The following is a 25171-nucleotide window of genomic DNA, read 5'->3' as shown; positions in this document are numbered from 1 at the left end:
GGTCCGGTTGTGGGGGCCTGAACTCTGGGCCTGGGTGCTGTCCCTCAGCTCTTCAGCTCAAGGCTAGCACTCTACCACTTGAATCACAGTGCCACTTCTGGCTTTTTTTTCTTTTTGCTTATGTGATGGTGAGGAGTCGAACCCAGGACCTCAGGCATGCAAGGCAAGCACTCTACCGTTGAGCCACCTTCCCAGCCCCCTCTTTTTTTGTTTTGTTTTGTTTTTTCTTTTTCGTTGGCCCTGGGGCTTGAACTCTGAGCGTGAGCACTGCCTCCAAGCTCCATTTGCTCAAGGCTAGCACTCTACTACATGAGCCACAGCTTCATTTCTAGTTTTCTGGTGGTTAATTGGAGATAAGAATCTCACAGGACTTTTTTGTCCAGGCTGGCTTTTAGTCATGATCCTCAGACTGTTCAGGCTATTGAGTAGCTAGGATGACAGGTGGGAGCCACCAGGTTTGGAGGGTGTGTCTGACCTACTGCTGTGGGCTATGTGTGAGGATGGAAATAGTCCAGAACACCCCAGGCTTAGTTCACATACTTCCGGTTGATTGGAAGAATGTCTGCCATTGTAGGGCTTGCCACATCTCCTCGTCCATTCTTTGTTCTTTCTAAGAAAATTTATTCCAGTAAACCATTACTAAATTAGATGTTACATACAGATGATTGTCTTTGACTTCAGTGGCCATTAGATACCAAATACGAAATTATCTAATTATAAGGCTCAATTATCTTAACTTTTAATCACTCAAAATTATATACTCTTGGGCTGGATGTGGCCAGTTTACACTTGAAATACCAGCTATGCTGGAAGTGGAGATTGGAGGATTACGTGCTGATGCAAGCCTGGGCAAAAAATTCTCCCAGGCCCTATCTCATAAAGAGAAACGGTGGGGGGTAGGGGGGAAGGGCCTGGGAAGGTAGCTCAGTGGTAGAGTGCTTGCTTTATATGCATGAGGCCTTGGGTTCAATTCCTCAGCACCACATAAGCAGAAAAAGGTGGAAGTGGCGCTGTGGTTCAAGTGGTAGAGCGCTAGCCTTGAGCTGAAGAGCTGAGCGACAGCGCCCAGGCCCAGAGTTCAGGCCCCACGACTGGCAAAAAAAAAAAAAAAAGAGAGAAACCAGGTATAGTAGGCATTTCTGCAATCCCAGTTTCTTGGGAAGTAGGAGGATTATAGTCTGAGGCTGACTTCAGGCAAAAGTGAGAGACCTATCTAGATGATAAAGCAAAGCAGAGCACTGGAGGCTTGGCTAACAAGTGCATGGCCTTGAGATCAAAGCCTAGTATTTCAAGAAAAAAAGAAATACTGTAGACTTTTTGAACACACTAATACATTTTCATTTTTTCTAACATTAGGTTTGTACATTGAATATTAAAATGTAAGATTCAAAGTAATTATGAGAATTGTAATTGTTTGCTTTTTTGTCATTTTACTCACATTCCAAAAGTAATAATAAATTGTGCATTAATAAAGGAAAGCACATAGCTTATGGTTCATTCTTCAAAGCTAGAGTAGCCACATTAAAAAGTTTAGCAATTTTCACTTTAAAAAAATCCAGTCATGTTGGGCACCGGTGGCTCACACCTGTCATCCTAGCTACTCAGGAGGCTGAGATCTGAGGATTGCAGTTCAAAGCCAGCCTGGGCAGGAAAGTCTGTGAAACTCTTATACCCCATTAACCACCAGAAAATTGGAAGTGGTGCTGTGGCTCAAGTGGTAGAGCACTCGCCTTGAGCTGAAGAACTGAGGGACAGCACCCAGGCCCTGAGTTCAAGCCCCACAACCTCAAAACAGAACAAAACAAAAAATCCAGTCATGAGTACACATTGGGAACTTTTTTCTTTTCTTTTCTTTTTTTTTTTTTTGCCAGTCCTGCAGCTTGAACTCAGGGCCTGGGCTCTGTCTTTTTGCTCAAGGCTAGTGCTGTATTACTTGAGCCATACCACCACTTCTGGTCTTTTCTGTGTATGTGGTACTGAAGAATCAAACCCAGGGCTTTATGCATACTATACAAGCTCTTTACTACTGAGCCACATTCTCAGGCCCCCCCCCCCCATTATTTTTTTTGTCAGTTGTGGGGCTTGAACTCGGCTTGGGCACTGTCCCTGCACTCTTCAGCTCAAGGCAAGTGCTCTTACTGCTTGAGCCACAGTGCCACTTCTGGTTTTCTAGTGGGTTTATTGGAGTTAAGAGTCTCACAGAGTGGCTCACGCCTATAATCCTAGCTACTCAAGAGGCTGAGATCTGAGGATCTCGGTTCAAAGCCAGCCTGGGCAGGAAAGTCCGTGAAACTCTTATCTCCAATTAACCACCAGAAAATTGGAACTGGTGCTGTAGCTCAAGTGGTAGAGCGCTAGCCTTGAGTTGAAGAGCTGAGGGACAGCGCTCAGGCCCAGAGTTCAAGTCCCATGACAGACCCCCCCCCAAAAAAAAAAAAAAGTCTCACAGAGTTTCCTTCCCAGACTGGCTTTGAACTGTGATCCTCAGGTCTCATCCTCCTGAGTAGCTAGGATTACAGGTGTGAGCCACTGGCAGGCACCCAGTGGTAGTAAGTGGTAGTAGGTTTTTGTCAGGAGAAAGAAATTATAGAGGTACACTCGCCTAGAAAGCCTGTCCACCTTCCTAGAACTATGAAGAATCACTGAGCATGTAATTCTTTTGATCTTTTATGAATAATCATGGTAGTTCTGAGAGTACATCCACTAGGTTAGCCCAGTTGTTTATCCAGAAAAATAATTTTGTGAAAGTAAGCTTTTTTTTTTTTTTTTTGGTTGGTTGTGGGGCCTGAACTCTGGGCCTGGGCGCTGTTCCTCAGCTCTTCAGCTCAAGGCTAGCGCTCTAGCGCTTGAGCCACAGCGCCACTTCTGGCTTTTTCTGTTTATGTGATGCTGAGGAATCAAACCCAGGGGCTCATGCTTACAAGGCAAGCACTCTACCACGGAGCCACCTTCCCAGCCCTTGAAAAGTAAGCCTTTAATGGGATTTCTAGAATCCTGGACTAGCAGGAGACATCGTTACAAGTTCTGCAAATAGAAGATTAGGTGTTGATTTTCGCCAGTAGCTTTTCAGTAGGAGATATCTTTTGATTGATTCCTACAGCAAGGACAAGGTATGACCATAGGAGGGTCAGAAATCTTGGGACAGGCAGCTGATTAAGTTAATGCTAGATAAGTATTCCAAAAAGAAAGTCCTATGGAGGTCCAAGGAGGTTACGGGACTGAAATTCTGACCCATGTGGAAAAGAGTGGTAAGCACACAAAAGCTTTACACAGAGCTCGCTGGAGAAAGTGCTGGTGATGGCGGTCTATCTCACACTGTTGTCAGACCAGGAAGGATGACTGACATGGATCTGCTCCCAATGAGTTGGACATAGGCAAGCTGTATGCATGGGGAAGGAAGGAGGATCCTCAGTTTTCTTTTTCATTTTGGTCATGGGGCTTGAACTCAGGGCCTGGATGCTGTCCCTGGGTCTCTTTGTTCTGAATGCTAGTACTCTACCACTTTGAGCCACAGCGCCACTTCCAGTTTTCGAGTGGTTCATTGGAGATAAGAGTCTCACGGGGACTTTTCTGCTTGGGCTGGCATCGAACCATGATCCTCAGATGTCAGCCTCCTTAGTAGTTAGGATATAGGCATGTGGCTAAACTGTAGCTTTTAAGTCTAGCCATCAGCCTTCCTTTTCTTCTCTGTAAACTAGAAACACTCCTATAAAAGCCAGAAAGTCTGTAAATGTCTTGAGTTACTTCATCTTTATGGTACTGTAATGTGAAAGCAGCCATGTTGAAATCAGGAACAGCTTTAGCAGCTGTTCTTCAAAACTTGTCCATCAGAGAAATGGATTCAATAAAAATGGTGGTATGATTGAGTTTATTCTCTTCTGTCTCTCTCTTTTTTTTTGGGTCAGTTGTGGGGCTTGAACTCCAGGCCTATGTGCTGTCCCTGAACCCTTTAGCTCAAGGCTAGCGCTCTACCACTTGAGCCACAGTGCCATTTCTGGTTTTCTGATTGGTTTATTGAAGATAAGAGTCTCAAGGACTTTCCTGCCTGGGCTGGTTTTGCATCATGATCCTCGAATCTCAGCCTCCTGAGTAGCTAGGAGGGACAGGCAGGAGCCACCGGTGCCCAGCCTCTTCTGTGTCTCTTAACTCCTACCTGCAAATGAAATTTCTCTGTAGCAACTGGAACTCAACATCCACGATAGTATGTTCTAAGCATCTAGCCATAGTATGAACTCTGAGATGAACTCAAAACTTGGTACCTGATGCTTTTGCTCATTTGCTGGTACTCTCCGAACTGAGCCATGCCTCCACCCACAGCATTAAGTTTTGATTGGAGGCACAGAGGAAAAGGACAACACAAAGTTCACTTCTTGTCCACCCATGTGTATGAGCAGCTCATATCTCCAAGCCCTAATAGGGATGTTTGCATGGGTTAGGAATAATGCTAAAGTAAAGGAAAAGGTAAGCATTTGGGAAGTCTCATCTCTTCCTGAGATTAGTATACAAGTCTAAATTGAATGTGTTCATGGGAATATAGATGTAATTTTTGGGAGGGTTTTATTAATACTAATTCCTGCTTTTGTTTCATTTTGAATAGGAATATCGTTCAGAAAAATCTCTTGAAGAATTGAGTAAACTTATGCCACCAGAATGCCATTGGTATGACCCGTCTTTTTTTTTTTTTTTCCCCTGCAAGATTTCTATCCCTGTAAGATCAAGCTGAATGTGACTGTATAAGCAGTGTTGTAAACCCAGTTTGTCTCAATTTAAGGAAGAAATTCTTAGTCTGAAATGAAACTTATTTTCTGCTCCGAACAGTGTAGCTGATTCTCTAGATTGATGTATTAAGAGACTGGACTGCAGTGACGTCTATTTCCAGCAAACAACTTGTTCTAATAGTGCTAATGTTTCTGAGGTGGTTGTATGCAACAGATATTTCGTGTGTTTCTGCATGTTGATCATTGTACTGAGAAGAGTGCTGAAATCCCCACGCGATTAAGGATGTTGTTTTAGTTTCACATTTTACATTTGAGCTCTTTTTTTTTTTTTGGGTCCGGTCATGGGGCCTGAACTCTGGGTCTGGGCACTGTCCCTCAGCTCTTCAGCTGTAGACTAGCACTCTACCACTAGAGCCTCAGCCCCACTTCCGGCTTTCTCTGCTTATGTGGTGCTGAGGAATCGAACCCAGGCCTCATGTATGCAAGGCAAGTGCTCTACCACTGAGCCACCTTCCCAGCCCACATTTGAACTCTTCTTTCAGTGAATTTTCTGTCATCAGAGCATATAAGCAAGTCTTCATTTTAGTCCTTCTACTTGACTTACTGACTTCAAAGTGGTGATATTGATGCTCTTCTTCAGACAAGCCATTGGGAATGATTTAGATAAGTAGCGTGGCTTTCTTTCTTTGACTTATCATTTCTGTTTTGCTTAGTGTGCGGGAAGGAAAATTGGAGCATACACTTGCCCGAGACTTGGTTCCAGGTGACACAGTTTGCCTTTCTGTGGGGGACAGAGTTCCTGCTGATTTACGCTTGTTTGAGGTAAGTTTGAGGTTGTATGTGTAAGAAGAGAAATTACTTGCATGTCAGTTACAAGATAAGCAGTAGCAGTTTTAAGGATTATCATCTAGTTGATTTGAAACATTTGATATTTTTAGTTTAAAAAGGGACAGATACAAACAATGTGCTTTCCTGGAAATATACCTATCCCTTCTATAAAATCTCATGACATAACCCATGTAGAGAATCAGCAGATCTTATGGAAATTTACACATTAGGTAGAATAGGAAACAGAAAATTCTAATGATAAGGATGCACACTTACGTGTACATAAATCACCAGAAAATAAGATGAAGCAGTCGAGTTAGAAAGGTTCAAAGAATAGATTAGGAAACTTAGAGAAGTTGCTTTTGATGTGGTTGGTATCAGAGAATGACTCTCACAGCCTGAGACCTGGCTACACTCTGATAGGCTTGCCTCATTTACTAAATATCTCTTTTGTTAGAAATAGTCACCTTCTTTCTCCTTTCCCCCAAACTGCTTGTGAAAACTCTCATCATCACTATTAAGAGAAAATAACTTGGCAACATAGAAAATATTATTTTCTTATTTTTTGCTGGTCCTGGGGCTTCAACTCAGGCCCTGGGCACTGTCCCTGAACTTCTTTTGCTCAAGGCTAGCACTCTACCACTTGAGCCACAGTATCACTTTCAGTTTTTTTGTGTGTGTATGTGATTTATCAGAGATAAGTATCTAAATGGACTTTCCTGCTTGGGCTGGTTTCAAGTCTCCTGAGTAGCTAAGATTATAGGCATGAGCTGCTGGTGCCTGGATTAGAAAATAGTCTGTGCAGTTTTGGGCAGTGAATGCTATTATTTATATTTTTGTGATAATGTGAATTTTCATTATGAATTTATAGTCATATAGAAACCCTCCTCCTTCCCCCAAGGGGCCCACGCTTCTCTATCAACTTTTCTTTTGTATTAGACAAGTATAGTTTCTTTGCTAGAAAAGTCTGATTTAACTAAAAGTTCTCTCAAATTGTTCTGCTAAGGCTAAAAACAGAGGAGCTAGCTCACCAATAAGGTCAATGAAGCCTTATCTTTCTTTTCTTTTTAAAAGTCTGGTGTGCCAGAAGCCCATGCTTATAACCTTAGCTACTTAAGAGGCTGAGGTCTTGAGGATCACATGTCAAAGCCAGCCTGGGCAGGAAAGTCTGTGAGACTCTGAGACTCTTAACTCCACTTAGTCTCCAGAAAACCAGAAGTGGCACTGTGGCTCAAAGTGGTAGAGCGCTAAGCCTTGTGTGAAAAAAGCTCAGGGACAGCGCCCAGGCCTTGAGTTCCAGCCCCATGACAGTTGGGAGAAATAAAGGTGACTTTCTATTCTTTCTTCCTATAGAAAGTGATGGGATTGCACTTTGAGAAGCCCTGCTGTTTCTGTATCCTCTTAAGGTGATTGACACTAATGTAGTGAAGGTTTTGAATAGTACTGCAATAAGGATAGCTGTTTAGCTATTAACGCATTTCTAAAACTTAATTAGATCCAGTGTCCTCCCCCCGTCTGTCTGGGTATGTATGTGTGTATGTGTTGTATCCCAATCAGCAGAAAAACAAAGAACGCCACAATTAATAAGCCGAATTATAGGAATCTTTATAGTTGCCTCCACAGGCCTGCGGCTGTACAGACTTCCCAAATTGTGCAGCACTGAGATAGCTCAGAGTTAGTCTTTTTTTGTTGTTTGTTTTTTTGTCAGTCATGGGTCTTGAACTCTGGGCCTGGGCGCTGTCCCTCAGCTCTTCAGCTCAAGGCTAGCGCTCTACCACTTGAGCCACAATGCCACTTTTGGCTTTTTTTGCTTATGTGGTGCTGAGGAATTGAACCGAGGGCCCCATGCATGCAAGGCAAGCACTCTACCACTAAGCCACCTTCCTAGCCCTCAGAGTTAGTCTTTTAAAGACACAAACTGCATTTTTTTTCTTTGTTTAGCAAAGCTGATACAGAAGTGAAATTAAGCATTATCAGTAAATACAGACTTAACTTCCTGGATTCCTGGGGGGCTGGCACATTTTTGGGGAATTGCAGAACTTGATGAGCAAACAGCTTTTTGCAAAACCTGCTTGAGCAAACCACAGTTCTGGGGTCAGGGGACCATTTTCCTTGGGGCATGAAATGGCTTTACTTCTGTCAGGCTTCAGGCTTAAGGATATAACCGACTTCGTGTGTATCTACCAGTTAGTCATCTGTTATATTACACCCCATGCTTAAGTTCATCCATCTGTGCGCTATACTTTTGGAAAGAGGCAGGTCACACCTATAGCATTTTCTATATATAAAATGATTTTTTTTTAAGCTTGGGTAGGTAAATAGATACTTCATTATACTGTAAGTGAAATCCTCAGAATTGACCGCTGTTGTAAAGTCAAAAGGTACTTTGGTAGTGGTAATCTGCATGGATTCTTGCAAACTTTAATTTGGAATAAAGGTAGGGGTGTAGAACAAGAAGTCTGTGAAAACAGAGCCCTTAATAAGGCTTGTCACTTTTAGTACCTTTCACTCCTGTATCATCTTTTTGTTAGAGTTGGCTTGAATCTGCCAAACACACTTCCAGAACATTAGGAAGTATGACAAAAACAAGGGAAGTTTTCTTTCTATGGAGTCTTAGATAATGTCTCCTTTGTGTATTTTTCCTCTTTCTTTTTGCTGGTCGTGGGGCTTGTGCTCAGCCTGGGATCTGTCCCTCAGCTTTTGCGCTCAAGGCTATAGTGCCTTACCACTTGAACTACAGCTCCATTTCCAGCTTTATTGGTAGTTTATTGAATGTAAGAGTCTCATGGACTTTGCTGCCGTGTCTGGCTTTGAACCGTGCTCCTCAGATCTCAGCCTCCTGAGTAGCTAGGATGACAGGTGTGGGCCACCAGCACCCAGCTTCCTTCATTGTACTTTGAATTTCAGTTTAATGTGGTCTTACCGTATCATAGCATCGTGTTTTTTCAGGTCTCAGACTTTGTTGCTTCATTAAATTTTTTTTTTTTTGACTGAACTGCTTCTGGTCTTGAGTAGTGAATAAAAGATGAAAGACATAGTTAAAGCAGTGGTGATATTTGAATTAAAAATGGTGCTTATGAGCAATGACATGCAGCTCAGGTCTGTGTTTATGGAATGCCTCTGTCCCCTAGGCTGTGGACCTTTCCATTGATGAGTCTAGCTTGACAGGAGAGACAACACCTTGCTCTAAGGTAACAGCTCCCCAGCCAGCAGCCACTAATGGAGATCTCGCCTCAAGAAGTAACATTGCCTTCATGGGAACTCTGGTCCGATGTGGCAAAGCAAAGGTGATTTTCTTTCTTCTTTTGAAAAAGGCTGTTTTGTTGTTTTTTTAAAAAATGATTTTCTGTATATTCATTTGCTAATTTTATGTATATTGTATTTATTTATTTAGTCAGTCAGTCATGGGGCTTGAACTGTGTGGGCCTGGGCGCTGTCCCTTAGCTCTTGAGCTCAAGGCGAGCGCTCTACCACTTGAGCCACAGCACCACTTCCAGTTTTCTGGTGGTTCATTGGAGATAAGACTCTCATGGACTTTTCCTGCCTGGGCAGGCTTTGAACCATGATCTTCAGATCTCAGCCTCCTGCGTAGCTAGGATGACAGGTGTGAGCCCACCGGCGCCTGGCTGTATATTGTTTTTAAAAAAGCATGTGGCAAAGAAAAGGCAGACTTGATTCTGACACTGGACTGCTGTGTGTGAGATTGGAGAAAATCTATATCCCCAAAATACAGATGTATGAAATATAACTTATTGATAGTTTTGTCATGGGTTAAATAAGGTTTAGTCCTCACTATCTTTTTTTTCGAAGAGAAACAGTGGCTCATGGGTATGTGCACTTCTATTATAGTTAAGATTTGAATCTAGTTTAGATACTGATTATAATGTTTTTTGTTTTTGTTTAATTTTTTTTGGTCGTTTGTGGGGCTTGAACTTTGGGCCTGGGCGCTGTCCCTCAGCTCTTCAGCTCAAGCCAAGCGCTCTACCACTTGAGCCACAGCGCCACTTCTGGTTTTCAAGTGGTTTATTGGAGATAAGACAATCCCAGACTTTGCTGCCCGGGCTGGCTTTGAACCATGATCTTCAGATCTCAGCTGCCTGAGTAGCTAGTATTATAGGCATGAGCCACCGGTGCCTTGCCTGATTATAATATTCTAATCACATTATTGACCCATTGGTTGATTTCAATTATTTTGTTTCCTGGATTCTCAAATTTGACTGAGAATAGCATTCAGCAACATAGGAGGGGACAAGAAATTACAGACTGTCATCTATTGAGTATGAGATTTGAATTTCTGCAAATATTAATGGGCAAAAATGAGTCTCAGAATTCAGTATTAAATATGGTGAAATGTAATATATATGAATATATGAAATGTGTAATATATAATATGATATATAATATATGAAATATAATTATTAATGATAGGAATATAAAAAATCAATTTGCTGAGGGAACCTTAGGATGTCTATGTCAGGTCTGTGGGTAAAGACTCTGAAGAAAGGAAATGAAAGGCTTTTTACTTTTTTTTTTTTTTTTTCTTTTGGCTTTTTGCTTTTTAAATGCCTTTGGTTGGGAGAATTGATTCCATCTGAATGTCAATGGATTTTTCTGGACTTTCCTCTTAGGGTATTGTCATTGGAACTGGAGAAAATTCTGAATTTGGAGAGGTTTTTAAAATGATGCAAGCAGAGGAGGTGAGTACTTGATTCGTGAATGATATATTTCTCTCAAAGCTGGAATTCTCTAGAGGAAAAGAGAACATTTATGGGCTCTTAGATATTCTAGAAAAAAATGCTTTATTCAGAATATCACTCAGCTTTTGCTTAGAACTGGTATTCCTAGAATATAAAAAATAATGCAAAAATATGTGGAATAAAATATGAAAAATAAAATTCAGATAAATCATAAGCAAACTTGAAAAAAAATCAAGGAAGGGCCTGAATTTACACTTCCAGTATTCTTAGAAGATTGTGATTTTGATTCATTTACAGCAGAAATTTATTTAATAGCTTTTTTGTGTATTGTTGTAAACTCTCCAAGTGTGTATGTGGGATTGACAAAGGACCTGTAAGATACTCTTGTCCTAAGGGAACTAAGGATAAAATTCCCCCTCTCCTATGATTCTCGGATCTTCCTTGCTTACTGACACTTGAGCCATGCGCCCTGCCCCTTGTTAGTTACTTTTCCCGTAATTGTGCTTGGAGCTAATTGGGGTGACACTCTTTTCTAAATTTGTAAAGGCACCAAAAACCCCTCTGCAGAAGAGCATGGACCTCTTGGGAAAGCAGCTGTCCTTTTACTCCTTTGGTATAATAGGTAAGAGAAGAGTGAGTATGTATGTATTATATTTTCACTTGGGTTTTTTCTTTGTTTGTTTGTTTTTTGTGCTGGTCCCAAGGCTTGAACCTGGGGCCTTGTGCTTTCTTAGCTTGCTTGCTTGACTGGAGCACTTCCATTGAAGCCACACCTCCAGGCTGGCTTTTCCCCCAGTTATTCAACAGATGCTCACCTAGAACAAATTCAAAGGTTGCATTTTACAAATCTATAATATGACCATCTTTTCAGATTATTTTTCCTCACACAAGCTATTCTTCAGTGTAGATACCTTGTTGTAAACATTTGTCATTTCCTTAAATTTTTAGAAGCAAAATTATTGAGTCAATGGTTGTTCATGTAGTTTTCGATTTTGGACCTTTTGAGCATTGTTACTGCCTTTTATCAAACCTCTGATAATGCAGTATGTTCTTGTTCCTAATAAATTTGGTGGTATACATTTTACCCATTTTATGATAAAAAGGTTAAAGTAGGGAGCACAGATCATGATTAGTTTGCTTTTAAGTGTTTTAAAATGCCACGCCCATAGTTGTTTTTAAATGTCACTGCAGTTCCAGGGTTACACATTATATCATACTTTGAGCCAGGTCACATGCAGTACAAACTTCACAAGTGACTTCTGGTATTGAGTTATACAAAATAAGATCATAGCATTTGTTTTTGCAACTTTGCTGGCAAATGGAAGCTCCACATGCTGTCTTGGTCTGCTTCTTTGTTTTCATTAGTGGTAGTATTTTCTTGGAACATACTATTGTTTTGAGGGATGAATGCAATGCCTGGAACCAAAGGTTTCTGCATGTGCTATGTACATGGACAGCATTACTTTAGACCAGTGTTAACTTTTATCCCCCAGCTTAATGGAGTTTTATAAAAGTCTTGTTATTATAATACTCTCTTTTAATTCAAGGCACCTCGATTTGTTATTTTATCTCTTATAGGTGGTTTTTTTAAGGAAGGAAAAAAACTAGCTATTTGGTTTTGTTCTAGGTATCATCATGTTGGTCGGCTGGTTGCTAGGAAAAGACATTCTGGAAATGTTTACTATTAGTGTAAGGTAAGTTCTTACACCTTGTCTGTAAGTGAAATTTCTTTGCCTCTCTTATTTCTTTGCTAGACTTAGCTTACCTTTCATTATGGAGTATTACATGAAGCCCATATGAATATAATACCTCTACTTAAATAGTTGAAAACCCATGAGAAGTGACCTGAAAGGAAAGTACAAATCTACCTAAATGCTAGAGAAGAAAATAGGCACTAGATGCCTGGAATTACTAACCCAGAATCACATAACACTCACCTCAGGCATCCTACAGGAGAGAGATCGCAGGTGGCATCTCCTCCAAGGCCTAGGAAGTAAAAGTTAAAATATTAGAACAAAAATACATGTATTTCAAGACAAATTGAAAAGATTAAAGAAATAGGCAGAAAGACTTAAGAAGTGAAAAGTACTGTGGTGTAGGAAAGGAATACATTACATAGAGGAGCAGAAGTACATTTTTGAAGTGTGTGGTTTAAAAATAGGTATAAAATAGGGGTTAAAAATAGGAGTTAGCCGGGTGCCAGTAGCTTATGCTTATCATCCTAGCTTCTCAGGAGGCTGCGATCTGAGAATTGTGGTTTGGAGCCAGCAGTATCAAAGTCTGTGAGACTCCTGTCTCCAATTAACCACCAAAAGCTGGAAGTGGAGCTGGGTTCAAGTGATTGTGTGTTAGCCTTGAGCAAAAAAAGTCAGGGACAGCACCCAGATCTTGAGGTTCAAGCCCCAGGACTGCAGCCAATTAATCCTAGCTATTCAGGAGGCTGCGATCTGAGGATTGTGGTTCAAAGCCAGCCCAGGCAGGAAAGTCTGTGAGACTCTTATTTCCAATAAACCACTCAAAAAACCAGAAGTGGCGCTGTGGCTCAAGAGGTGGAGCTCTAGCCTTGAGCTGAACTGGTGAGGAACAGCGCCCAGGCCCAGTTAAAGCCCATGACCACTAACTAACTAGCTAAATAAATAAATAAAATTAATTAAAAACATGGGGCATGAGTTTTAAATACTGTTGACATAATTAGACCCAATTAGAGTTTTGAGGATTTTGTTTTGAGTGATTTCAACTGTTTGTAAAGATCGACAAACATATGACCTTTATGCTTTTTCTTCAAGGTCTTTAGATATGAAATTTAAGAATACTGATAGGAAAAAAGTCATTTAATTTTGTGATTATAATGTGGATCCATTGGACTACTTTATAAGTTTCAAATACAATATTGGATAGCTGATCATCTAATTTTTCCTATTTCTTGAAATATCTTGGTATCTCATTACCCTAAGAATTATTTTAATATTTATTTTCAAATGTACTAAATAAGACTGTAGAAGGATGACATTTCCTGGAAGGTTGATGCAGTGATAAAATAGATTGTCATTGCGGGCACCAGTGGCTCTCCCCTGTCATCCTAGCTACTCAGGAGGCTGAGATCTGAAGATCACAGTTCGAAGCCAGCCTGGGCAGGAAAGTCCATGAGACTATCTCCAGTGAACCACCAGAAAACCAGAAGTGGCGCTGTGGCTTAAGTGGTAGAATGCTTGCCTTGAGCTGAAGAGCCCATGGACAGCACCCAAGCCCAGAGTTCATGCTCCATGACTGACCCCCTCCGTCCCCCCTCAAAAAAATTGTCACTATCCGTCATCCTTTTTGTGTTGGCCAAATTATCACATCATTGACTTAAAAAAAGATGTAAAAGAAGTCTGGAGACACAATCTTTGTAGGTTTCTTTCTTTTTTTAAAAAAAATTGTTGTTATAGTATTCATTGAGCGAAGGTGAAGATTCAGGATTTTCTACTTTCCACATAATGAAAAAGAGGATAATTGACAGAGAAGGCTTCACAGTTATTACACAAATCAATAGATGAATGCAGAGAACTAGATGGAAGCATTGTGGGCTGATAATGGAGTGAAATTAAGCATATAATTAAAATCTCAGGACCATGAGTCCTTGTCAGTATTGTGAATTGTCTCATCCTCCTGAATTGATGAGGGAACACATTGTATTTCTACAGACAAAGAGAAACAATCCACTTACTCTAAAGCAGGAGTGGGGACTGTTTTGTACTTACCCTGTCAGGCTGTGTTAGACCTGAGAAATCATTTGGTAGGAGGTAGGACGGACACACAGACGTCTCACGGGCTGCCTGCAGCTCCCTCCCTGTGTCGTATTTTTGTATTGCTTGTAATGCTACAGCATCCAGATAGCACATGCCAAGAAGATTTCTTTTCATGACTGAATGTAACTGCATTTTAAGGATATCACAATTTTAGGCATTCATCAGTTGATAGGCATTGTGAATAATGTTGCTACAAACATTCATTACCTTTTTTTTGTTTTAAAAAAAAATATCTGTTTTTACCATACTTTTTTCTTTTTTCTTCTTCTTCTTCTTCTTTTTTGGCCAGTCCAGGGGTTTGAACTCAGGGCCTGGGCACTGTCCCTGAGCTTCTTTCGCTCAAGGCTAGTTACCAGTTGAGCCACAGTGCCACTTCTGGCTTTTTCTGTGTATGTGGTTCCAAGGAGTCGAATCCAGGGCTCCATACAAGCAAGACAAGCACTTTACCAGAGGAGTCAAACCCAGGGCTCCATGCATGCAAGACAAGCACTCTACCACTAAGCCACATTCCCAGCCCTGTTCTTACCATACTTTAGGGACCAGGAAACTAAACTCTAGAGGTGGATCAATAAGCAGCCAGTTACCCAGATCACACACGAGTTAGAACGAGGTGAAGCCTGGGATACAAAACAATGAAATTTCATTGTGGACCCTATATTGTTTAATGATGTGCTACTCGATATTCAGTAACGCAGCCTCTCTTCCCTCTTTGCAAAGTTCCAATTTTGAGAGCCAAGCTGTTTGAATTTCACATTGTATAGCCTCCAGTGTCCCCTTCAAATGATTGCAGTTGTAGCCATGTAAGCTGACAGTATGTGTGTGTGTTGGTTATAGTTTGGCTGTAGCTGCGATTCCTGAAGGGCTGCCCATTGTGGTCACGGTGACGCTGGCCCTTGGAGTCATGAGAATGGTGAAGAAGAGAGCCATTGTGAAGAAGCTGCCTATTGTGGAAACCCTGGGTAAGGAAGACACATTGCGCAACGACACTCGGAGCCAGGCCACCAGGAAGCTTGGCCTTGTACCTTATGGAATGTTCTAATGCTAAAGATAATTCTAAAATACCATCTGGCAACTAAAATCTTAAAAGTAAAATTAATAGTTTTATTTTTTGGTGGTTGTGGGGCTTGAACTCTGGGCCTGGACGCTGTCCCTCAGCCCTTCAGCTCAAGGCGAGCGCTCTACCACTTGAGCCACAGCGCCACTTCTGGTTTTCTGGTGGTTTATTAGAGATCAGAGTCTCATGGACTTTGTTGCTCCTGCTGGCTTTGAACCGTGATCCTCAGATCTCATCCTCCTGAGTAGCTAGGATGACAGGTATGAGCCGCCGGCGCCTGGCCCAATAGTGGTATTCTTTTTTTTTTTGGTCCGGTCATGGGGCCTGAACTCTGGGCCTGGGCGCTGTCCCTCAGCTCTTCAGCTCAAGGCTAGCGCTCTACTACTTGAACCACAGCGTCACTTCTGGCTTTTTTCTTTTTGCTTATGTGGTGTTGAGGAATTGAACCAGGACCTCAGGCATGCAAGGCAGGCGCTCTACTACTGAGTCACCTTCCCAGCCCCAATAGTGGTATTTTTTGACATGTCAAGGAAAATAATTTGTTATTACACATCTTGAGTTGAATTTGATTATAAGAACAGTAAATATATACAATCTATAATGCTATAGCATAACTTCCTGATGTCCTGTAAAACTTGCTTGTTTTTTTAAGAAAATGAGGCTATTCAAAAATGTATTGAATTTAATTTCTAGTTTGCATTTTAATATTGAGAAGGTCAAAGATCTTGGAAAATGTTTTTGAAAAAATTACAGAGTTTATATATAAGAATCCTCCAGATCTGGGAAGGTGGCTCAATGGTAGAGCGCTTGCCTTGCATGCATGAGGCCTGGGTTCCATTCCTCAGCACCACATAAGCAGAAAAAGAATCCTCCAGAGTCAGGCGCTGGTGCTCATGCCTGTCATCCTAGCTACTCAGGAGCCTGAGATCTGAGAATCATGGTTCAAAGCCAGCCTGAGCAGGAAAGTCCGTGAGACTCTTATCTCCAATAAACCACCACCAGAAAACCAGAAGTGGTGCTGTGGCTCCAGTGGTAGAGTGCTAGGCTTAAGCTGAAGAGCTGAGGGACCTTGCCTAGGCCCAGAGTTCAAGCCCCACAACCAACCAAAAAAAAACAAACAAAAAAAACAAAACCCTCCAAACTTCCCCAATTATGTTCTATAAAATTGTTATATAAAGTAATACGAAGTGACTGTAGAAACTTAAATAATAAGAAATTGAGTTTTTATCTTTAATTTCAGAAACTTTACCTTATGACGAACCAAGCATAATGTGAAAAATTTAAATGATCAGAGGAGTTCTCAGTAAAATTCAGAGAACTAGGACAAGGTTCTAGTCTGATTTATTTTCTGATTCAACTCGTTTTTCTCTTTGGTTCCTTTGATGACACACAATGATTTGTTCTTTAGGCTGCTGCAATGTGATTTGTTCAGATAAAACTGGAACACTTACGAAGAATGAGATGACCGTCACTCACATATTCACTTCAGATGGAGTGCATGCTGAGGTACTTATAATTTTAAGTGTGTTTTCCCACCAACAGTTTGCTTTTTTTGAGGTTACTTTTAGTAGGTTGGTTTAAATGTTAGATGTAGGGTAATTGCTTTGAGTTCCTTGTGAATGTTAATATGTTAGAGGAATAAATATGTGTGTTTAAATTAAGTTCCGTATCGAGATTTTCATGATTTACCTGTCAGTTTTATATTGTAAGCAGAGGACATTATCTGCTTAAGTTCATCACTAGCTGAAAGTGAAGTCTATATTTGGTCTAATTACTAACAAATACTCTTTTTTTGGTCTTGGGGCGTTGTCCCTGTGCTCTTCAGCTCAAGGCAAGCACTCTACACTTGAGCCACAGTGCCACTTCCCATTTTCTAGTGGTTTATTGGAGATAGGAATCTCGTGGACTTTCCTGCCCGGGCTGGCTTTGAACTGTGATCCTCAGATCTCAGCCTCCTGAATAGCTAGGATTATAGGCATGAGCCACCAGTGCCTGGCTACAAATATTCTTTTTTTTTTTTTCGGTTGGTCACGAGTCTTGAGCCCACCCTGGGTGATGTCACTGAGCTTTTTTTTTTTCCTGGCCCTGGGGCTAGAACTCGGGGCCTGGATGCTGTCCCTGAGCCTATCTGTACTTAAGTCTAGCCTCCTACCACTTAAGCCACAGTGTCACTTCTGGCTTTTTCTGTATATGTGGTACTGAGGAATCGAACTTAGGGCTTCAGGCATGCTAGGCAAGCACTCTACTACTAAGCCACATTCCCAGCCACCGAATATTCTTTCAGATACTTTTCACGGCTCAATACCTTCTCTGCCAATGTCAGGTTGTAGAAAGTGACGTGAATGAGCACAGTGCAGGGGAGTGTGTGGCTCCTCTGTCTGATATTTGTACCGTCACCCCCATTTCCTGTTTTATAGGTTACTGGAGTTGGCTACAATCAGTTTGGGGAAGTGATTGTCGATGGTGACGTGGTTCATGGATTCTATAACCCAGCTGTTAGCAGAATTGTTGAGGTAGGATTTTATTCTGCAAGAAGGTAACTTTCGTGGTCATGATTTAAAATTGAGTGTTAGGTTCATGGAGTGTACGCATTTCTCTTAGGCCGGCTGTGTGTGCAACGATGCTGTGATTAGGAACAACACTCTCATGGGAAAGCCAACCGAAGGAGCCTTAATTGCTCTGGCAATGAAGGTATGTGCGATTTCTTCGACATAGGAGACATCCCCTGATAACAGAATGTAAGGCCAATGAATTTAGTATAACTGGGTTTTTTTTTTTTTAGATATCTAGAGGAGAAGATTCACATTTCATTGTGTTTATTGCCTTTTGGGGACCAGTTTGATTTCCGTAAATACAGAGCATATGACTTTTTAGTATAACCTTCTTCCTTCAACGCATGGAATAGAGTCATGACCAGGGATGGATTTGTTCTTTTAGGAAATTATATTCTTTAATATTGAGGTCTGTCCGTGAAAAGCTCTATCATTATGGCCAGTTGCTGATAAATGGTAACTTTTATGTGATTAAAAGGCAACATTCTGCATTATTCCCATGTAAAGATAATTTCTGTCTTCCCTTTTCCTGTAGCAGTGTCTAAAAATGAATGCAAATTATCATGTGTGTTGGTGGGAATGCTGTTCTCCGTAGTTTGAGAAAGCATGAGACTTGTGAAGCAGGGTACTTCTAAAATGAGGTTACTGGAAATGGGAACCAATATAGAATTGCAGATTATTATAGTATTAAATTGGATGAAGTAAGCAAATTCACTTATTTGTTCATTCACTCACTTATTTTCATGATTCTGAGACTCAAACCCAGGCTTTTTACAGGCTAGGCAAATACACTAACTCTGTGTTCACCATCATCAAGCCTGATGACAGGATATTTGTTTCTTCTATAGAGCACTCTTTTTTTTTTTTTTTTTTGGTAATCATTTGGTCTCCTTGTAACTAAAACATACAACCTCTTTTTTGGGGGAGCAGAGGAGGCTGCTGGGGACTGAACACAGGGATTTGTTGTGCGTGGTAGGCAAACACGTCTACTTGAGCCATGCCCTCAAGCCCTTCTGCTTTTAGTTTGTTGTTGAGATCGAGTCTTGTGCTTTCGGCCTATTAATTTATTGCCTTTACTTCTGGCCTTGCTTGAATTATATGTGTGCATTATCATGTCTGGTTTGTATTTGAGATAGGTGTTACTAACTTTTGCTCAGACTGGCCGTGAGCCATGATCCTCCTACATCTGCTTGGGAAAGTAGCCAACATGCTTGGCTTGTTCTTGAGATAAGGTCTTGCTACCTTTTGTCTAAGCTGGCCTCAAACCATGATCCTCCTAACAGCTTCTTGGGTAGATGTGATTATTGACATGAATTATGCCTGGCTCAGTATAGTGTTTTAAAGGATGCTCAAGGGGTTGGACATTGTGGTGTACAACTGATCCCAGCTAACTAGGAAACAAGTAGGAGAATCACCGTGTAAGGTTGGCCCTGGGCGAAAACATGAGACCTTTTCTTAAACTAAAGTGTTGAGAATGTGGCTTGCTGGTAGAGTGCTTGCCCAGCATGCATGAATCCCTGGGTTTGAGTCCTCAGTGCCACTTTCACAGAAAAAGCTGGAAGTGGCCCTATGGCTCAAGTGGTAGAGTGCTAGCTTTGGGCAAAAGAAGCTTAGGGACAGCACCTAGGCCCTGAGTTCAAGCCCCAGGACTGGCAAAAAAAATAAATAAAGCAAAAAGTGATGGGACGTAAGGGGAAGCATACTTGCATAGGAAGCACAAGGTGTGGATTTTAAACATCCCAGAACTCCTCCCTTTACCCCACAAAAAGGTAACCAAAAAGATACGCAAAACAGTGACTCAGAGACCGACTATTTCCTGTATCATGCTTAACAAAGTTTTAGCTTCTTGAAGAGGTGAAGTGCAAAACCACCTTATATGAGGTCATTTTAGAGTGGAGTTAAATACTGATATTTTTTAAATAAATGAAAGTAGACTCAGTTACATCCAACATCTTGAGCCATGTGTAAGCACAGTGTAAATTCAGAGCTAGGAGGAGGGCTTCTAGGGCTCAGAAGGGGAAGGGGGGTCAAGCTGATGGAAGGATCTGGAATGAAAGCATATAGGGATAAGCATAGACTGGATTTTGGCTCACATGTTAACTAACGTGGCTGACATGAAAGATAGCTGAGTAGAAAGGAAGATGGCTCACTCGGCTGCATCGAGGGATTTCCACAAGACCCTCAAATGCTAGAGAGAGCAGAAACACTACAGTAGCAAACAAAAAGCACTCACCTGTGGAATTGTGAGTCGTTTAAAAGTATCTTGGATATTTGGAAAAAGCTACAAAGGGCATTGGGATGGAGAGCCAGCACTGTGACATTGGTTCTTGCCAGTAGATAAAGCAGTGCAGGGGGACGACCAGGCTTCTTGCAAGACAGATTTGAGGCCCCATCCAGAGAGGGGTTGAATCTGAAGGTTTTATTGGTTATAAAACCTCACACTCAGTGTCGGTCAGGAGCATCTTTGTTTCTCTTTTTTTTTTTGGGTCCAGTCGTGGGGCCTGAACTCTGGGTCTGGGCGCTGTCCCTCAGCTCTTCAGCTCAAGGCTAGCGCTCTACCACTTGAGCCACAGTGCCACTTCTGGCTTTTTTCTTTTTGCTTATGTGGTGCTGAGGAATGGAACCCAGGGCCTCAGGCATGCAAGGCAAGCGCTCTACCACTGAGCCACCTTCCCAGCCCAGGGGGCTACTGTTATATGTCGGGTAAAGAGTATACTTCTCTTTGGATGATGTCATCCCTTCCCTTGCTCTCTCCCAGTTTTCCCCTCCTGTCCCCACCCACAAGTTGTATTGTTCCACATGGTATCTAGTGAGTACCACTGCAGCATTTATTCACTCTTTTCCCCTCCATATCTGTGACCCCCTTTACCCTCCTTAAGACAGACAAATGATCAAACAAGACAAAGGAAACAAAAACAGCAACGACGAAAAAAAATCCTCCTGTTTCCATTCCCTAGAGTTCATTTGGATAAGTATTACTTTATATGATCAGATGCACATGGGCCTTGCATCTCTGTTGAATTCCTCTCCTAAGAGTATCTTCCACGCACACTCTGTATGTGTGTGTCCTGTACATTTTAACTTTCTATTTTTAGGCAGTCTTACTGTATAGCCCAGGTTGTCATCACATTTGTCTTCCACGGAGTAAAAGTTGTTAACTTGCTGAAGTATGGTTTATTCTGTCTTTTATCCAAGAGCTTTGCCTAACCCAGTCACAGAGATTTTTTTTCCTGTGTGCCTTACATAAAAATTTTACACTTTTAAGTATTTATTTCATAGTTTTTCCCTCTCCCTCCCCTGTTCCCCTCTCCCCTCTCCTCCTTTCTTTTCTTGTCCAGGCTGTAAACTCAGGGCCTCATACTTCCTATGCTGGTGTTCTATTACTTGAAGCTTACCTCCAGGCTAGCTTTTTGCAGGTGGTTATTTTAGATAAAGCCTCAAGGACTTTTCTGTCTAGATTGGCTTCTTACCATGATCCTCCAGATCTCAGTTTGAGTAGCTAGGATTATAGGAGTGAACCACAGACACTTGGCCTTTATCATTATTTTCTATTCATCTACCATCACTGTTTTAAAAGTTAAGAGTAGAAATAACTGAACTCCCCTTAGGGCTTGAATTATGGGCCTGGGCACTTGTCCTTGAGCTTTGTGCTCACGGCTAATGCTCTACCACTTGAGCCACAGCTCTATTTCTGGTTCTTCTTGGCCCTGATTTGGAGATAAGAGTCTCATGGCCTTTCCTGCTGGGGCTGGCTTCCAACCACAATCCTCAGATCTCACCCTCCTGAGTAGCTAGTCTGACAGGCATGAGCCACCAGTGCTTGGCCAATATTTTTAATTTCATATTCTGTAAAGTACTGCAACCTGCTAAAAATATAGGACATTTTAAAAATGTTGACATCAGAATAATTTTATTAATTTCTCATGCATGTTTGTTTTGAATCTGGTATCTTTAGGCTTTCATTTTATGATGATTAAATTTCAGTGTTTTTAACTCAGTAGGGTTGACTTGTTTGTGCTGATGCCCTAAGAACAAATTTTACTCTACGAGGTGCTGTGTCCCATACATAAAAGGCCAGCTGATTGCTCTGCTTGTCATTGAGAGCTACTTGGTCTCAGAGCAGTTCTTCTTATTTTCAAGGTGCTATCAAAAGCTTTGAAATGCTAAAATCGTACATCAAAGTGATAGCTATACAAGATGCATGCTAAGTAATTTGCTGTTACATAAAAGAAATAAGACTTCACAAGCCCAACAGTTAGTGGCTTGTCCATTTTGGTAACACACAGTTTATAAAGAAGTGATTGGGTAGGATCAAAAATTAAATTATGAGCCAGATGCAGTGGTTTACACCTGTAGTTTTAGCTCTTCAGGAGGTTGAGATCCAGAGGATCAAGGGTCACCCTGGGAAAAAAGTTACTGAGATCCCCCATCTCATCAAACATGCTGTCATCCCACCTACTAGGTAACACAGGTGAGGAGGATTATAGATTGAGACAGGCCCGAGGAAAATCTCAGATCCATACTTGGTAAATTACTAAAGCGATAGGAGCATGGCTGAAGTATATACCTCAAAACTCTGAGGCCTTGTATTTAAGCCCCAGTAATGATAAAAACAAAATCCCAAATTAAGTGGAATAAAGACAAAATTTTACTCAGTTTAATGCCAGCATTTGTAATTGGCCTTTTATTTATATTTGGTATAATCCAGGTATAATTTCAGTGCCGTATATTTCATGATTAATTTCTGAATAATTACAATTTTCACTTAGCTTGTTTCTGGTAGATACAGGGCACCGTGAAAGGTCTTTAGGACCCCAAAACAGACAGTGTCAGAAAAAGAGATTAAATACAGTTGGAGAAGGGGCTGGGGATGTGGCTTAGTGGTAGTGTGCTTGCCTCATATGCATGGAGCCCCTGGGTTCCATTCCTCAGTGCCACATACACAGAAAAGACTAGCACTGGAGCAGTGGCTCAAGTGGTAGAGTGCTAGCCTTGAGCAAAAGAAACTCAGGGACAGCGCCCAGGCCCTGAGTTCAAGCCCCAGAACTGGCAAAAAAAAAAAAAATACTGTTGGAGGAGTATGTTTTGGACCTACAGTAGAAAGGGCAGTAAAGAATTACCTTATGTAAAAGTGAAGCAGCAAAATGGCAGATGCCCTGCAGACATAGAGAGGCGGCTGCTCTTCATCTCCGTGAAGGCAGAACAGAGGGCAAGGAAGCTTTCGTTGTGCCCCACTTCGAGGAAGGCACAGATGCTGGAAACTTTTTCCTTTTCCATCTCTGGACCACTGCAACAATGTGCAGTGAAACCCAGTGGTACAAATTGAGCTTCTGGTTTAAATGATGTATTTGCTATGATAAACCCAACCTTTCCTTTGGTAAAGGCTGAAATGACTGTATCCAATGAGTGTCTAGGTAAATATAAGGCATTGATGCTTATTCATTTCTGTGCCGGATTAAATACAGTTTAAGCTGGTCAGTAAAATATCATTAGCTACGAAAGCATGGGTTATTCTGACGTTCACATTTTTAATTGTGTCCCGTGTGTTTACAGGTCGCAGTATTTTACAGAGCTAGTCCGAGGCACAAGATGAAAATTATTAAAGTAAGTGTCCAGAATTCAAAATTGTTTTACACAGAATGCTGCTTCGTTGGTTTGTATTTGAAGGAATATATATAGAGTGTTACAGTCAGTGTAGTAAAATCAAAACAAGCAAAAATTTTTTAAAGAGCTTGACATAGAAATCTAATAGAGAATTTAGTTAGCATAAGGAGATGTAGGAGTGATTAAAAAGTATAGAAAAAGGTTCTTTTTTTTTTTGTCCTGGGGCTTGAACACAGGGCCTGGGCGCTGTCTGTCAGCTCTTCAGCTCAAGGCAAGCACTCTACCACTTGAGCCACAGTACCACTTGCAGTTCTCTGGTGGTTTATTTGAGATTAGAGTCTCACGGACTTTCCTGTCTGGGCTGGCATTGAACCATAATCCTCAGATCTCAGCCTCGGTTAGCTAGGATTACAGGCATGAGCCACTGGTGCCTGACTTAGAAATATGTTCTTGTTGGGGTCCAAATCATCTCAGTGCAAATTCAATAACTAGAACCAGAATAAATGCAACAAAAAAGTTGTATGAGTGTGTGAACAGTATTTAAAAGGTATGGTAACTTAGATTATGTAGTGAAATATAGCTGTCTGTTACTCAGCAATGAGAATACGATACAGAAATGTAACATTAGGTAACATTTTACATTATATAGAGTGTTCCGTTCATGGATGGCATAGTCTAAGTAACAATGTCTTCTAAGCTTTATCTGATTAAGCCCTTCATTCATTTAAGTTTATTGAACTGTATTATTTTTTGGTTTTAATAATGTATATAAAAAAATTGAGAGCATTTGTGTTTGCTGCTGTCTGTCTGGAAGCAGGGGTTTTGTGCGTACTTCTCCTCTCCACCCTCTTCTCTGCTCCCCTTCAGTCTCTGCAGAAGACTGGGTCGGTGGTAGCCATGACAGGCGATGGAGTAAATGACGCCGTTGCCCTGAAGGCTGCAGACATCGGGATCGCGATGGGCCAGACCGGCACAGATGTTTGCAAAGAGGCAGCGGACATGATCCTGGTGGACGATGATTTCCAAACCATAATGTGAGTTTTGCTTCAGTGAGAATAATTCTCTGTCCTCTCCTACACCCCATTCCCAGATGCCTCAAGTAGAAGAGAATGAGCATATTTCAGTATTGGATAGATTAGCCCCATTTTCTTTTGATCTTGTTCTGTGTATCATTTTACAGAAGATGGTTTGTGAGGCTAGAACAGACCGAACTAAAGGGCAGGGCTCTTCATTTCAGATGGAACAGAAGCGACCCCTCATGGGGGCAAGGCTTTATTTTCAGTAAATTCAGTTTATAAAACTGTACCTGTGCACGTCCCTGCAGTCAGCATTGAAGAGGATGGAGTTCTGCCATGCCTGCTGCTTCTATCAGTAACTTGTTCTGTTACCCCCATTTCATGATACAGTGTGTTAAATCTGAATAGTTGTTCTAGCCAATTGCCGTCTGACTTAAGACTCTACAGTAATGCCTCGTAGTGTCAGGTTTGCAGTGTTTGGGTGGAGGTTATGTGAAATTCTGCTCATCTTCCATTAGATGACCTGATCAATTCTAATTACACATCCCAGAATGTTTCACTATTCAGTTGTGGCCTAAAGATACACTTAGGAGCCCAGGGCTCAAAGTATGGGCCAGGTTTGAAAATAATACATCTCTCCTTTTTCTTTTCTTTTTTGGAAAAATACATTTTTTTTGGTAGACTAAATAAATAATTTGTATGCATTTTTAACTTTTTTTGTTTTTTTCCAGCCCTGTATGCATTTTTAAAACCAAGTCTTGGGCTGAGAAGGTGGCTCAGTGGTAGAGTGCTTGTCTTGTATGCATGAAGCCCTGGGTTCAATTCCTCAGCACCACATGAATAGAAAAAGCCAGAAGTGGCACTATAGCTCAAGTGGTAGAGCGCTAGCCTTGAGGTGAAGAGCTGAGGGACAG

At 41.4% G+C, this 25171-nt stretch overlaps 1 protein-coding gene across 1 annotated transcript in view; it reads left to right on the top strand.

Moving 5' to 3' along the window:
• Atp2c1 (ATPase, Ca++ transporting, type 2C, member 1) overlaps positions 1 to 25171 on the top strand; it is an 80779-nt gene that overhangs the window by 45108 nt on the left and 10500 nt on the right. The window contains exons 6-17 of the mRNA XM_013028043.1: positions 4598 to 4659; positions 5432 to 5540; positions 8678 to 8833; positions 10175 to 10243; positions 10790 to 10865; positions 11871 to 11937; positions 14866 to 14990; positions 16494 to 16591; positions 17503 to 17598; positions 17687 to 17776; positions 23170 to 23241; positions 24109 to 24275. Coding sequence (XP_012883497.1) covers positions 4598 to 4659; positions 5432 to 5540; positions 8678 to 8833; positions 10175 to 10243; positions 10790 to 10865; positions 11871 to 11937; positions 14866 to 14990; positions 16494 to 16591; positions 17503 to 17598; positions 17687 to 17776; positions 23170 to 23241; positions 24109 to 24275 — 1187 coding nt within the window. The remainder of the gene's footprint in view (positions 1 to 4597; positions 4660 to 5431; positions 5541 to 8677; positions 8834 to 10174; positions 10244 to 10789; positions 10866 to 11870; positions 11938 to 14865; positions 14991 to 16493; positions 16592 to 17502; positions 17599 to 17686; positions 17777 to 23169; positions 23242 to 24108; positions 24276 to 25171) is intronic.

Source organism: Dipodomys ordii, unplaced genomic scaffold, assembly GCF_000151885.1.
Source record: "Dipodomys ordii isolate 6190 unplaced genomic scaffold, Dord_2.0 Scaffold107, whole genome shotgun sequence".
NCBI lineage: Eukaryota > Metazoa > Chordata > Mammalia > Rodentia > Heteromyidae > Dipodomys > Dipodomys ordii.
Note: the sequence above shows the minus strand (reverse complement) of the source record. Positions and strands in the feature narration are given on the sequence as shown.